The sequence below is a fragment of the Chanodichthys erythropterus genome, chromosome 7 (genome assembly GCF_024489055.1).
Source record: "Chanodichthys erythropterus isolate Z2021 chromosome 7, ASM2448905v1, whole genome shotgun sequence".
In the NCBI taxonomy this organism is placed as follows: Eukaryota; Metazoa; Chordata; class Actinopteri; order Cypriniformes; family Xenocyprididae; genus Chanodichthys; species Chanodichthys erythropterus.
Window position 1 is genome coordinate 40,290,872 of NC_090227.1, and position 17,093 is coordinate 40,307,964.

The 17,093-nt window shown below is 35.6% G+C and overlaps 1 protein-coding gene across 9 annotated transcripts in view; it reads right to left on the reverse strand.

The window, feature by feature from the left end:
- The window catches only part of plekha7a (pleckstrin homology domain containing, family A member 7a), a 107,082-nt gene that overhangs the window by 15,325 nt on the left and 74,664 nt on the right, over positions 1–17,093 (reverse strand). For 7 of the 9 annotated variants that reach the window (XM_067390552.1, XM_067390550.1, XM_067390554.1 and 4 more), the window contains 4 exons: positions 13,623–14,093; positions 10,539–11,070; positions 6,949–7,032; positions 6,406–6,513 (listed from right to left, as the gene is read on the reverse strand). In XM_067390552.1, the coding sequence (XP_067246653.1) occupies positions 6,406–6,513; positions 6,949–7,032; positions 10,539–11,070; positions 13,623–14,093 (1,195 nt within the window). The remainder of the gene's footprint in view (positions 1–6,405; positions 6,514–6,948; positions 7,033–10,538; positions 11,071–13,622; positions 14,094–17,093) is intronic. The other 2 variants (XM_067390555.1, XM_067390553.1) reach the window with 1 other exon arrangement.

Genomic DNA, 17,093 nt, shown 5'->3' on the forward strand with positions numbered 1-17,093 from the left:
TCTTAGAGCAAAAATTTAGGAGTCCTAAAATTAGGACTGACACGCCCATTATTTTTAAGAGTTTCTCCTAAATCGGCAATTTAGGAGCTACTTTTAGCCTTAAGATGTTTTGTGAATACGGCCCCAGATCTCTCTAGATATCTGCATCTTCACTTATTACAAACCACTCTGACTTTGTTTCTTTCATACACATCTTCTTAATGAGGTGTTGATGTTTTATCAAAATTTATAGATATCATTGTTATGGAGGTAAGCGCTTGCTTTAGTTGGGCTCCTGACCCTTGACAATTTGACTTTATTTTTTCTCCAATTGTTGTAACTGTGTTTTTCTAAAGCATTTGTTACTATAAAAAAATTGTGAGAAAATAAATGTGATCAATTGGTTTTGGATGCTTAGTCATTGTTGTTGATTTGATCATCAAACAGTGACCTTATTCACTGATCTTTAAATATTGTGTAAATATTGTGTTTTCTCATATTGGGAACGTTATTAAATGACCAACAGAAGACCATGTAGCAACGTTCAGTTTAATGTCCTAAATATCCTCATTGTAACGTTCTTGTGTGAGCATAAAATTAACCAAATTGGAATGTCCTCCTAAAATCATATAAGGAAACTTAAACTGCAGCACTTTCATTACCAAAAGAGGACGTTTTATGTCCCAAATGTTCTGTAAAGTTTTAGAATTTTTGTCACTTTTAGAGAACTTTTAGACAAAGTTGCACAAGGTCACGAGAATGTCGCCTCCTGTGTGGGTATTTTATAGAAAATAATAAAGTTTGAAGTCACCGTTATAGAGGTGAGCGTTTGCTTTAGATGGGCTCTTGATTATTGCCATTTTTAACATTTGATTTTCTCTGGCTGCTTTAACTATGTTTTCAAAACACATTAGTTATAGCAAAAAAAGCAGGAGAAAGTCTGATCAGATGAATTTGGTTGATTGTGCTGGTGATTCAATCATCACGGAGTGTCCTGATTCATTGATCATCACCAAAATCTAAACTGAGAGTGTTAAATGTTACTTTTGTATTAATTGAAGGTTTTTTTACTCCCTTTTTTATTATTTTTTTTTAATACATTATACAGAGTTTTGAGCAGTGTCTTTTAGACTCACACAGACATCATGAATCAGCGTATGATCCTCAGCGATGGTGACACTAAAATATCTTTTTTGTGACTTTAGTAGCTTGTTTTGTGAAAAATTTTGTCACCATTGTTGAGGATCATATGCAGAATCTTGATTTCTGTGTGAATCGACATGATGTTGTCTGAATAATTTCTGCATAAGGATAAAAACTCATAATTTCAAAGTAGAACAGGTTCTCCAGCATTATGTTTAGGTGAATGAAAACAATATTCAAAGATCTGTGAATAAGACCACTGTATGACTCTATATCATCATCAACAATCAAGCATGCGAACCCATTTGATGAAATTTTAATTTTCTCACAATTTTTTATTGTACCAAATGCTTTAGAAAAACACAGTTACAACAATTGGAGAAAAACTAAAGTCAAATTGTCAAGGGTCAGGAGCCCAACTAAAGCAAGCGCTTACCTCCATAACGGTGAAATTTATAAATTTTGATAAAACATCAACACCTCATAAAGAAGATTTGTATGAAAGAAACAAAGTCAGAGTGGTTTGTAATAAGTGAAGATGCAGAGATCTAGAGAGATCTGTTAGTGTTTAATGTTCTGTTTCTGTTATCTGAGTTTTAAGTGTCACCATTGTGCAGGAGAGTAGATCCTGAGCTTCAGTCAGTGATGATCCAGAAACATTGATGTTTTGCTGCATGTTGATTTATTTAAAGACAGTAACTGTGTAGTTGCTGATGCAGTGATACAGCAGTTTCATTAGATCATGCATGTGCTGAAACTAATGACTTACTGCAAGAGATTTGAAATTTAAAGAAACGGATTCATAATATTAATCAAGGAATAATCTATAAAGACCTTTAAAAAAAATAGTTTTCATTTGAACAGGCACTTTTATTAATCAATTTAGCTCTAATTTTCAGTTCATTTTTTTGAAAAGGGCAGCAGGGACGTTCTGAGAACATTTCCAAATAAAGTATGGTTCCCTAAACGTTCAGAGAATGTCTTGAATGTTCCCTGAAGGTCCACCAAATAACGTCCCCCAAACCTTTAAAGAACTCCACATCTTGACCGTCTGTGAACATAATGGGAACGTTACTCAACACCAGTGGGGACGTTCTGAGAATATTCTGGGAACGTAAAATTTCTAGCAAGGCTGTCACCTAGTAACCTAATGGAACGTTCCCCTAAACTCATATCGGGAACGTTATTACATGATCAACAGAGGACCGTGTGGGAACGTTCTGTTAATGTCCCAAATCTCCTATTTGTAACGTTCTTTTTTGACCATACAATAACCAAAATGGAACGTCCCCCTAAAGTCATATAAGGAACCTTGAACTGCAGCACTTTCATTACCAAAAGAGGACGTTTTAGGAACGTCCCGAATGTTCTGTAAAGGTTCAGAAATTCCATCACCTTTTGAAAACTTTTAGGGAACGTTGCGTAAGGTCCTGAGAACGTTACCTTCTACGTGGGTAAGACCAAATCACAAACAGTCCTAATCCATTGAGGCAATAGCGACAGAGCCTTGGGTGCTGAACCTTTTCTTCATAAATGCAATACATTTTGATTTATAGATTTGAATCTACGATGAGACGCCAAAAAAAAATCTTTAACAAATAAATAAAGATTGTCTGATTACCTGTGGCAGTGGTTTTCATTAGTTCACACTTACAAATGATCGAATAGAGTAAAAAAAAAAAAAACACACACACACACATATATATATATATATATATATATATATATATATATATATAAACTGTATATACTAGTTTAATTAGTGACACTTAGCCTATATTTTAAAACCTTTATGGCAACAATATGGCAACATTTTATTTTGAATAGGGCAACATTTGTATTTTTAAACCTTTATTTTAATATGGAAACATGACACCTCATTCTACAATATTTCTATGATTAAATCGCTGACTCCTCCCCATCAGCCAATCACTGTGTGTATAACCCATAGCAACGAGGTCAACCCCGCCCCTTACTCTTAGCTTAAGACTTCAGTCTATTCCTTAGTAAAAGTTTGTCTCAGCAGCTTTGTGAACAGGTTTTAAGAGAAAACTCTTAGCTAAGAACTTTTACTGCTATTTAGGAGAACTCTTAGTGGTAAGATAAAATGTTTTGTGAATACGGCCCCAGATACACAAGCTTTGGGACAAGCTTCACTCACTACTCTCTTGATACCACAGATCCCCGTTTGCATATTGTTTGCATTTCCATGCAAATGATAGTTATATACACTACCATTCAAAAAGTTTGTGGTTGGTAAGATTTTTTTTTTTTTTTTTAAATGTTTTTGAAAGCGCAAGTCTCTGTATTTGATCAAAAATACAGCAAAAGTTTAATTAAAGTTAAAATTTATTATTTCTGTAATGGCAACGCTGTATTTTCAGCATCATTACCTCAGTCTTTAGTGTCACATGATTCTTCAGAAATCATTCTAATATGCTGATTTGCTGCTCAAGAAGCACTTATTATTATTATCATCAATGTTGAAAACATTTGTGCAACTTAATATATATATATTTTTGTAAGAATCTTCAATCAATATACATTTCTAAAGAACAGAAATTATTTGAAATAGAAATATTTTGTAACATTAAACACATCTTTAGTCTCACTTTGTAAATGATTTCTTTAAAAAAAAAAATTGTACAAACCACACTTTTGAACAGTAGTGTAAATTTACTTGAGAAGCAAAACTTGGTAAGATAATAAGAGAATACATATCTGGAATTAAACTTTTTTTTTCTTCCCCCTCTACAGTAAATAGTTTTTATTTTAAGCATAAACCTAAAAAGATCTAGAAAAATAAATCTTAATATATTATGCAATTTTGCTTCTTGGGTAAATTTGTTGTTTTAGGGATGTTTATATATGTATATACAGGAAAACAAGACAAAAGTGCAGATTAAGAAAATGATTTTGGTACACTGACATTAGGTTCTTGATTCAGTCAATAACCAAGGTAATTAAATATAGAACAGTGGTTCTCAAACTGGGTTACATGAACCCCTGGGGGCATGTGAGGTAACAGAGGGGTTACGCGAACAAAATGCCGAGTTTTGCCGTTCATTTAACTACAACCAACCTTAAAATAACATTAAAACGAGGATGTTTTTTGAAACTGGCAAAATCTCACCTCTAAAGTAAAAACAGGAAAATTATATTGCCATAAAAGGTCAAATACATGTCATCCAATCAAATTACCTCATCATTTGTGTTCAAAACTGACTGCATCCACACAAGCAGCATGCATATAATAGGTTGCGTGCAGCATAGGCGCAGATCCCGTGGGCTGGAGCACCCACGGAAATTGTCGAGCACCCACGGAAAATTACGATATATTATTCAAGGATTTTAACAAGAAAAAAAATCGTTTGCAGCTATCAAGTCAAGTCACCTTTATTTATATAGCGCTTTTTACAATGCAGATTGTGATCAGAAACGATCCTTATATATAGTTTATTTAAGTCCGTTTCAATGACGTCGAGAGCGCGTCGAGAGCGTGTCCAGTGTTGAGCGAGCACAAATCTCAACTCGGATTTCCATCACTCTCGTGCTCGCTCAGATTCAGAATCAGAACTCAAAACTGTCCTGTCCCTAAAATGGTCTTCTTTCCTGGATTTAAAGTTCACAGAAGCTTTTAAACACCTGACTTTCATGACTGACTGACGAAATAACACAGTGTAGGCTACCTTTAGGTAACGTTACTGTCTGATCATCAGATTTCAGCAAGAGCACGACAACACTCATGAAAAGAATGTGCTTGTTTTGGGTCAATTCAAATGAAACATCCAGTTGACGTTCCCTGGTATTGATATACAATCATAAACTTATTTGATCTTAATGAGAAAAAAAAACTATTTGAGGGCGGATTCGAACCGCTGATAATTAAAGCACGGGTGAATTTCTGCCTCTATTAACGAAAACTGTACTACAAGACCAATGGGCAGCACGAAAAGATTGTATCTGTATGTTGGATTTGTGTATAATAGTAGTACGATACTTATATTGTAATGTAGCTGTAAGAATGAAACTATAACATCTTAAAAAAAAAAAAAGGAGGGGGGAACATAAATCGGCGCCTATGGCGTGCAGAATATGCTGCCTTAGCAAAACGCACTACATTACTGCCGTTCATGACGATGTACCCTTGTAAAAGTGGTGTTTCTTTAGTGAACGAATCTGCGGCTTTGAACGAAATGGGAGAGTGAATGATTCAATGACCCATTCAGAAATACAGCCACTTGCTTCAATACTGACTTACAGACTCAATCAATCAATCAATCAATCAATCAATCAATCAATCAATCAATCAATCAATCAATCAATCAATCAATCGGTGACTTGCCACCACCTATTGGTGGTTTTAGTTTAATATTTAAAAGTATTACTTCGTTTTTACCATCTCACATTTATATTTTTTTATTTAAAACATTATCTCATAACATTAGCCTATTTGCACTATTGTAATTGAATTCATGCCACCTATTAGCAGGATTAAACAGTGTGTAAATATATCTACTTTCAGCTTGTGCCAGTGCAGTGCAAAAATGGCTTTTATTGATATGAATTTCATTTGATTTAAATTATTTAGTTTAATTTATTTCTTTATTATATTAATAATTCAATTAATGGAATTTAAAAAAAATTGACATAAAACATGATACATTTAATATGGCTAGAAAAACTTTGGCTATATAAATGTACAAAATACACCTGAAAATCAATTTAAGGGGGCAAATATTGTCACTTAATGGAAAAGGTGTGACTGCAGTGTAAGTGGAAGAGAGGGGGTACGCAGAAAGACTTTAGGAAGTACACCACTCTAAAAAGTTTGAGAACCACTGATAGAGCAACAGCAACACATTTCTGCACATATATTATTGGTACAATTAACAAAGCATGATTATTATGACATTACTCTGATCCTGCAACCAGGTCAAACCAGAACATCAAGGCTGTATGGGGACCCCAGGATCCCACGTACACCTACTTCATGCAAGCAAACATTTTTGATCTTTGCGTTTTCAATCTTTGGAGCAACAGCAGAGCATACTCATGTAGTATGCATAATACCTCAGAACAGTTACATATACAATTCATGCCGATGGTGGGACAGCCAGATGCAGCCCCTAGCATGACATGCCATGCTACAATACAGAGAAGCATCATGTAATAAAGCCACAGGAGCTACGAGAGCCAGGCGGGGTAATAACAGCAGCAGAGGCAGACTACAGGCTGCAGGCTAGTAATGAGAGGTGCTGACTGGGCAGGCCGAGCCCTGACCTTCACCCGAGACAGCTGCTGGAGGTGTGCCAGCGCATTGTTGCGCACACCTGCCATCATGGCCTGGTGTCTCCGTAACTGGATGAGGAGAAGGGTGAGCTCCTCAGGCTGGACCACAGGTTGTGAGGTTAAGATTAAGGCAGAGAGAGAGTTAAGTGATGAGATTATTTATACAAATGCCTGTTACAGCCACCAAAACAAGAGGACTGGCTCCACCAGCAGAGGAACATGAAGTGAAACTTATCCAAGTTTTTTTTGATTGCTGAAATCTGCCTTCAACAGCAGCACAAACTAGACAAACTAAACAGTACAATCTTATTTAATGGCTTTATTATATTATATATATATATATAAAATGTGATACTTTGAGCGTTGTTGAGCGGATTTGTAAACACATCTGATTGGCCTTTGTGTTCACACGCTCAACTGATATGTCTGTGACTGGCTACAATGATCTTAAAATTTCAACTTTTGACAACACTAATATGTTACATATATATATATATTCCCTGGAAAAGAAACTTGTGTGCAAAAATGTCTTACTGTTTTTCCGTGCAGGCTGGGAGCACTGACTGTATGTGTGATGTAACCAGATGGAGGCATTGAGCGTCTCTCTATTGTGGCCGACTGCAGAATGATAAAAAAAAGAGATGGATTTTAAATACAGTACCGTTCAAAAGTCTGGACTCTGTAAAATTTGTTTTGAAAGAAACTAAAAATGATGCATTAAATTGATCAAAAGTGACAGTAAAGACATTTATAATTTTACAGAAGATTCCTTTTTAAATAAACTCTGTTCTTTTGAACTTTCTATTCATCAAAGAATCCTGAAAAAAAATGTATTACAGTTTCCACCGAAATATTAAGCAGCACAACTAAATTATTGGAATATCAAATCTGCATATTAGAATGATTTCTGAAGGATCATGTGACACTGAAGACTGGAGTAATGATGCTGAAAATTTCACTTTAATAATAATAATAATAATTCATAACATTTACAAAGCGCTCTACATATGGAAGGGGGAATCTCCTCAACCACCACCAATGTGCAGCATCCACCTGGATGGTGCGACGGCAGTCATATTGTGCCAGAATGCCCACCACACACCATCTTATTGGTGGAGAGGAGACAGAGTGATGAAGCCAATCGGTATATATATATATATATATATATATATATATATATATATATATATATATATATATATATATATATATATATATATATATATATGGGGATGATTATGAGGCCATGATGATGGACAGAGGCCAATGGGCAAGTTTGGTCAGGATGCCGGGGTTACATGTAAGAACAATAACTATAACTATAAAGATAGTCCACACCACATCTGTTACAGTAGCATGAAAAAGTATGTGAACCCCTTGCAGAATCTGTGAAAATGAGAATTATTTTAATAAAATAAGAGGGATAATAAAAAATGCATATTATTTAAAGTTTTGACCCCTCGGCTCTTAATGCATCGTGTTTCCTTCTGGAGCATCAGTGAATGTTTGGACCTTTTTTAATAGTTGAGTTTGAGTCCCTCAGTTGTCCTCAGTGTGAAAAGATGAATCTCAAAATCATACAGCCACTGCTGGAAAGGGTTCAAATATGCAAAAATGCTTGAAAACTGATGAATCTGCAGGAGCTGGAGGATTTTTCTGAAGAACAGAGCTCAGTTTAACTGCTCAGGACAAACAAGAGACTCATGAACAACCATCACAAAACATAAAAACAGTCGTGGATCATCAGGTGACCACACACAGTATTGAGAATCAATGCTTCACATACTTAGGAATGGGGTTATTTTAATAAATTCAGGTATTGTTTTGTCTTGTGAACTAAATGCAAACATCTTTTATGTAAAATATCTTACTCAGGACAGTACTAAACAAAAAATAACATGAATTTTTTATTATCCCTCTTATTTTATTAAAATAATTCTCAGGACAGTACTAAACAAAAAATAACATGAATTTTTTATTATCCCTCTTATTTTATTAAAATAATTCTCATTTTCACAGATTCTGCAAGGGGTTCACATACTTTTTCATGCCACTGTATCTTTATAGTTAACGTTCTTGGTGTGAACGGGCCTTTAGCCTGCATCATAACACCATATAACCTTGTACATTTGGGTGAAAGAACCTCCTAAACACATAACAGTAATAACACACCAAAATAGCACTTTAGTAACTTAAAAGTTTTCAAGTGCAACATATTTAGATTGAATAATAATCATGGATTCAATAATGTTTCAAGTCCTCATTTGGATTAGACATTTCTGTTTGCTGGGTGCAGACTTATTTTACATGGTTATGGTTTTTAAAAGACAGAAACATTAAACAAAGCAAATGATATAAATCGTCCCATTCTGGCACTTGTTCCATTACAAACACACCACTGATAATTCATGCTGAATTACGACAGATGGACTAATGCTGGGAGTTTGAAAACATTGAAGGCTGGTGCTATTTGATCAGGATCAGTTTCTGAGCAGTACAAACATCCATCATGATGACTCTAAGTGCACGCTTATTTCAGACTCAAGATCTTCTCTTTTAAATCAGAGTTTCTGGCCAAGGTCAGTTTTATATTGTATGCAGTACCATTCAAAAGATTGGGATCAGCAAGATTTTTTAAAGAAATTAATATTTTTATTCAGTAAGGATGCATTCAATAATAATAATAAAAGAAATTTTTTTGTTTTTACATTTTTGGTAATATCACTGGAAATATTATTAGAATTTGAAATAACTGTTTTTCTATTTTAATATATTTTAAAATGTAATTTATTCCTGTGATTCAAAGCTGAATTTCCAGCATCATTACTCCAGTCTTCAGCGTCACATGATCCTTCAGAAATCATTCTAATATGCTGATTTGGTGCTTCAGTAACATTTTTTATTGTCATTAATGTTGAAAACAATGTTTCTGCTTAATATTTTTGTGGTAACTGGTAACTTTTTTTTTCAGGAGTCTTAAAGGTGCCGTAGAACATCTTTTTAAAAGATGTAATGTAAGTCTAAGGTGTCCACTGAATGTGTCTGTGAAGTTTCAGCTCAAAATACCACAGATTTTTTTTAATTAATTTTTTTAACTGCCCATTTTGGGGCATCATTATAAATGAGCCGCTTTAGGCTGTGGCCCCTTTAAATGCTCACGCTCCCCGCCCATGGAGCTCGCGCTTGCCTTAAACAGTAATATTTTCGTGGTAACTGGATTTTTTTTTCAGGAGTCTTAAAAAGGTGTCCACTGAATGTGTCTGTGAAGTTTCAGCTCAAAATACCCCATAGATTTTCTTTTAATTAATTTTTTTAACTGCCTATTTTGGGGCATCATTAACTATGAGCACTTTAGTTTAGGGTCCAATTCTCACTATTAACTAGTTGCTTGTTAGAATGCATATTACTAGGATATTAGCTGGTTATTAGTACTTATTAAGCACATATTAATGCCTTATTCTGTATGACCTTATTCTACATCTCTTAATCCTACCCAATACCTAAACTTAACAACTATCTTACTAACTATTAATAAGCAGAAATTAGGAGTTCACTGCGGCAAAAGTCGTAGTTAATAGTTAGTTAATAGTGAGAATTGGACCCTAATCTAAAGTGTGACCACATTTACATTGTTATAATAAAATTAAATTTCAAATCAATGCAGTTCTTTTTGAATAATCATGCTAAAAAATGTTTTTTTACAAAAATATTAAGCAGCACAACTATTTTCAACATTGATAATAATCATAAATGTTTCCTAAGCAGCAAATCAGCATATTAGAATGATTTCAGAAGGATCATGTGACACTGAAGACTGGAGTAATGATGCTGAAAATTCAGCTTTGCATCACTGGAATAAATTCATTTTAAAATATATTCAAAAAGATAACAGTTTTATGAAATTGTAATAATATTTCAGAATATTGTGGTTTTTACTGTATTTTTCATTAAATAATTACAGCCTTGGTGAGCAGAAGAGACTTCTTTCAAAAACATTTTAAAAAACCTATCGACCCCAAATTTTTGTATGGTAGTGTACGTTGTGTAACCTCACAAGCTTTCACAATCCCATTTACGACTATTGCCCGTAAGCATATGGGTGGTAGTGCTTGTCACCTACTGACCTTATAGGAGCGTAACCGGTGAGGAGAGTTTGAAGGAGGCACCTCCACGGCGGGCCGGTCCTCCAGAGGTTTGACTGTAACCCGTTCTGCAGGTGTGTGGGGTCTGCGTGGAGACAACAGCCTGGGCCCAGGAGGTCCGGGTGGAGGGATGTCTGCCAGGGTCGGAGGCACGGAAATGGAGCGAGACACGTCTGAGTTGACTCTGGTGGAGGATACGGCAGTGGAGTAGTCTGGAGCAGGAGTGTAGACCGGGGCGGTGGGGCTGCCGTGCCGATATTGCTGTCGCTGTTGCCATTCGTAGAGCTGCCACACAGTGTTGTCGTGCGGCGCGGGTCGCTGGGTGTGGCCGTGGGTCAGCTGGAAGTGATTCAGCCGGTCATGGGAATATTTGTATTCACTGGGTAACTGACGGTGAGCAGTTAGTGGGCTTTGCCGTGTGGTCTTTGGTAAAGACTGGTACTTGTCTAATGTGCCGTACTTCGGATGAATTGGAGGGGTCCGACGTGGGATTGTGCCATCTGTAGAAACAAACCTGTGATAACAAAATTATTATTTTTAACATGTATTGTTACATTTATGTATCATTTAGACAAAATTAATGGATATTTAGAGCCATTGAAGTCAAAGTCAAAATTAAAACTATTTATGTTATTTATATTTTATACACTACTATTCAAAATTTGGGGTTGGTGAGGTTTTTTTATGTTCATGAAGTCTTTTTTTTTTTGCATTTATTTGACAAAAATACAGTAAAAACAGTAATACTGTGAAATATTATTATAATTTGAAATAACTGTTTTTCTATTTTAATGTATTTTAAAATATAATTTATTCCTCTGATTCAAAGCTGAATTTCCAGCATCATTACTCCAGTCTTCAGCGTCACATGATCCTTCAGAAATCATTCTAATATGCTGATTTGGTGCTTCAGTAACATTTTTGATTGTCATCAATGTTGAAAACAGTGTTTCTGCTTAATATTTTTGTGGTAATGTAATATAAGTCTAAGGTGTCCACTGAATGTGTCTGTGAAGTTTCAGCTCAAAATACCCCATAGATTTTTTTTTTATTAATTTTTTAACTGCCTATTTTGGGGCATTATTAAATATGAGCCGCTTTAGGCTGCGGCCCCTTTAAATGCTCACGCTCCCTGCCCATGGAGCTCGCGCTTGCCTTAAACAGTGCATAAACAAAGTTTACACAGCTAATATAACCCTCAAAATGGATCTTTACTAAGTGTTCGTCATGCAACATGTCTAATCGCGTAAGTATGGTATTTATTTGTATGTTTACATTTGATTCTGAATGAGTTTCATGGTGCTCCATGGCTAAAGCTAACATTACACACTGTTGGAGAGATTTATAAAGAATGAAGTTGTGTTTATGAATTATACAGACTGCAAGTGTTTAAAAATGAAAATAGCGACGGCTCTTGTCTCCGTGAATACAGTAAGTAACTTTAACCACATTTAACAGTACATTAGCAACATGCTAACGAAACATTCAGAAAGACAATTTACAAATATCACTAAAAATATCATGTTATCATGGATCATGTCAGTTATTATTGCTCCATCTGCCATTTTTCACTATTGTTCTTGCTTGCTTACCTAGTCTGATGATTCAGCTGTGCACAGATCCAGACGTTAATACTGGCTGCCCTTGTGTAATGCCTTGATCATGGGCTGCCATATGTAAATATTGGGGGCGTACATATTAATGATCCCAACTGTTACGTAACAGTCGGTGTTATGTTGAGATTCGCCTGTTCTTCGGAGGTCTTTTAAACAAATGAGATTTACATAAGAAGGAGGAAACAATGGAGTTTGAGACTCACTGTATGTCATTTCCATGTACTGAACTCTTGTTATTCAACTATGAAAGTTCAAAAGAACACAATTTATTTGAAATAGAAATCTTTTGTAAAATCCTAAATGTCTTTACTGTCATTTTTTTTTATCAATTTAATGCATTCTGGCTGAATAAAAGTAATTGTTTCTTTAAAAAAACTGCCCCAAAACTTTTGAATGGTAGTGTACTTTTATTTATTTATATATAATAAACAACCCAAGTCTTGAACAGAATTCATTATTGCATGTCATTCTAAAGGGGAAAAAGGTCTTTGTAATCATTTTTCAAACTATAATAACTAGTTCCACCTCTGAAGCGACTTTCCTTTTTGACATCACCAATTCATTTGTTACATTAAATATTTATTTCCTGTCATATAGTGACCAATTTTCACAAACCCAACAAATCCAGATGCCTAAAAAATAAAAGGGCTGGACTTCTCTTAGTAAATACCCTATTTCACTCAGAAATATGGCACATTATGAATGTAAAATGTTGTGACAATCGTCTTATGTTGACTTTAAGGACAAACTGGATACTGGGTGTTGTACTCTGTGATGATTTATTATGATCTCAACCACTAGGGGGAGATACAACCCCTAACTCGGTGTGACTGAATGTGACTGAATTTATACACAGTACCGGTCAAAGGTTTGGACACATTACTACTACATTTTTATGTAAGGTAATGTAGAAATATTTTTTTAACTATACGAGTCTTTGCTATCACTTATTCATCAATTTAACACAACCTTGGTGAATAAAAGTATTTATTTCTTTAAAAAAAAAGAAGAAAAAATATATTACTGACCCCAAACTTTTAAACAGTAGTGTATATTGTTACAAAAGATTTCTATTTTAAATAAATGCTATTATTTTTAAACTTTTTATTCATTAATGAAACCTGAAAAAAGTATCACATAAAAAATATTAAGCAGCACAACTGTTTCCAACATTGATAATAAATCAGCATATATGAATGATTTCTGAAGGGTCATGTGACACTGAAGACTGGAGTAATTGAAGCTGAAAATTCAACTTTGCATCACAGAAATAAATTTTATTTTAAAGTATATTAAAATAGAAAAACATCATTTTAAATTGTAATAATATTTCACAATATTACCGTTTTTTCTGTGTTTTTGATCAAATAAATGCAGCCTTGGTGAGCAAAAGAGACTTCTTTCAAAAACAATAAAATAGTAATGTGCGTGTGTGCGTTTGCAGACTCACCCCTGGCGTTCTTCCTTCTGTACTTTAACCCAGTTCTCCACCTTCTCCAGTGCACTCTTCCTCTGTACCTGAATTGGAGTTTGAGACGAAGGTGTCGGACCCCTCTGATACCCAGGCATGCCGTTCTGTTCTATGGGCGTACCATTCCTCATCACCACTGGCGGGGTCGACACAGCCCTGGAAGGAGCTCGAGAGGGAACTTGGGATGCTGGTTTTGAAGCTGGAGCTAAAACCTCCACCTCCACTATCCTGCTTGCTGGAGATTTACCCCTCGCCTGCTCGATCTCTCTCTGAGCAACCTGGATCTCCACCTCTCCAACAAATCCCTCCTGCTTCTCCTCAAGCAGCCCGTCACTTTGGATAACCTCCGGTTCTGGAATCACGTAGCTGTTGATGTGGTTGGTCTGAGGCACGGCCTGCTGCTTGAGTTTCTCAGAAACGTTCACTTGGTCTGGATGATCCGACTCCTCTCTGTGTGGCAAAAACATGGCATGTGCAAAGGTCAGCGAAGTTTTATGACATCTCTTATATGATGCTATTATCATAGTGCTGGATCACATGACAAGTCTGTTAAATTAACAACATTCCACAGCACAGAGTCTTGACCAGCATTCACACATGAGGGAATCTGCTCACAAAGATAAATATATCCATCACTGTAAACTGACCAGCCTTATTTTTGATTCACAACTCTAGTCTCTTTAAGCTCCAGGATCTGCACGCTTTACAAATCCCTGGTAACCACACACAACATCTCAGCAACTGCACAGCAACCTGCCAAAAACACTCAGAACACTTTGGCAACAGCATAGTAACAACCTGGCAACCATCCACAACACAACTGCAACTGCATAGAAACCTGCCAAAAACAATGAAATCACTTTAACAGCTGCATAGTAACACCCTGGCAACAACCCACATCACATTGCAACTGCATAGCAACCCACAAAAACATTGAATACACTTTAACAGCCGCATAGTAACAACCTGGCAACCACCTGCAACACCATTGCAACTGCATAGCAACCAGCCAAAAACACTGAATACACTTTAACAACCGCAAAGTAACGCCCTGGCAACCACCCACAACACCCTATGCAACCCAATAAAAACACTCAGAACACTTTGCAACAGTATAACAACAACCTGGCAACCACCAACAAGAACTCGGCAACCACTGCAACTGCATAGCAACCCGCCAAAAACACTGAATACACTTTAACAGCCGCATAGTAACGCCCTGGCAACCACCCACAACACCCTATGCAACCCAACAAAAACACTCAGAACAACACTCAGAACATCTTAGCAACTGCATAGCGACACCCTGGCAACCACCCAGAACACCCTAGCACTGTAGCCAGTGCTCGATTTGAGGGAGGATGCACCCCTTACTATCCCCTTATGATTAATAAGTTTTGTGCATTATGTAATACATACAAATCTCTGATAATTTACGAACTATGACTAACAATGAATAATACTTTTAAAGTAAAGTATAATCGGCCAATCAAATCTATTTCAACGAGCTGTACATTAGGTAATTCATAAAGTACATTGATTTAATAGGGAGCCATTAAAAGTGAAATGTTAAATAAATGTATGTTTATTTATTTATTTATTTTTAAGTCAGGCTTTAGGCCCTAAAGTGTTGAGCTATTTTCTTATGCCGCTGTTTAAGCAATCTTCACAGAAACCTTGACATCTGCACTCAAGCTGCTGTTAATGACTCACTGCTTAAATATAGTTAATATAATTGTCCTTCACAGAGGGAAAAGTCAGACAATTGCAATTTAAAGATAAATGTAGTGCTGAAGTATTCTATACAAACAGCCTTACAGCTACAGTGAGCACTAAATAGTCTGTTAAACTTTGCAAAAACTCATTACTTGGTTTCTTCAACCAAGAACTGGGGAAGGAAATCTACAGTTCAATACTAGCATGTAAAATTAATTCCAGCTTCAAGATGTCCGTATATAGCAGTCTAAATGTGACATGATTAAATCAGGCCCGAAGTGAATCTACATTTGGAAAAGACATGGCCACTGGGAGCTTGACTATCTCTACTGGAGCTTACTCTACATTCAGACTAATAATATTGAAGAAGCTGCACAGACTAAAAAGAAATAGCCTCTAGTGGCTCTTTGCATTCAGACATAGACAAAGTCCACAACAGACGAATATCCATCAGCATTTTAACATGAACAGCTGTTACTTTAGGCTTGATAATATCTACAGTATTAAGAAATGTAATTGTTCACAAATTGTTTGATAAGGATATGCATTTAGACTAACTTTAGTATGTTATTCAACACATCAAAATACATTTATTCAAAAGTGTACTTGTGTTAAGAAACATTCATTAAAATTTACTATCTTTAATTAATATTATATATTCTGCATATACAGTATTTTAAATATAAGATTTGAAATACAATACAGGTGTACATTCAATACAATTAAGTGCACTTCTTTTTCTCAAGGGTGCTCAAACTGTTTGAGTATGATTTATCCAAATAAAGGTTACTATTAGGAACAAATTTCGGTAACACTTTATTTTAGGGTTCGATTCTCACTTATTTAATAAGTTGCTTATTAGCTTGCATATTACTGGAATATTGTCTGTTTATTAGTACTTATAAAGCACATATTTATGCTTTATTCTGCATGCCCATATTCTACATCCCTTAATCCTACCCAATACCTAAACTTAAATGCTACAAAAACTACCTTATTAACTATTAATAAGCAGTAAATTAGGAGTTAATTGAGACAAAAGATGTAGTTAATAGTGAATATGTGTTCCCTATACTGAAATGTTATCCAAATTTCATGTGCACTTTGTGGGCGTATTGCAGATGAATTACTCATAGTACTCGTACAAATAGCCACAAGTGCAGACGCAGACGCAAAACAAAGCCAACAGGGATTCTCAGGAAATATGAATACCACATTCCTACAGTTGGACATGAAACGCCAAGGCGTAAGCATGACGGATCCCATTCAAATCAGCAAACAAATAGTTTATGCAATAAAACTCTGACAAAGGAGAACATAAGGGCATCTAAGAGAATGAAAAGCCACTCCAGTCTCTAAATAGAGTCATGAAAAGAAATGACGTTTTTATCCTGGACTATCACAGTCAAATTTTCTGCCTGGCTGACTGCCAGCTCAAGCTGACACTGGTCTCATTAGTGTTGGGCTGCTATGACAACTCAAAGATCCTGCCATGATCCCAATTTGGTGCCTTGGTTAATGACATCACCAGTAGAGACTCAGTCTTTCATGGCTGAAACTGGGAAACGCATTATGCACGTCAAAGGAAAAGATCAATGTTTGAGATACTGTAAAGTAACTGTAAGTAAACCACATACTTGTTTATGCAGCTTATCATAACACAGTCAGTTACTGCGTTTACATGGACACTGATAATCCGATTGTAATCGGACTTGTAGCACAGTCTGAATAAAA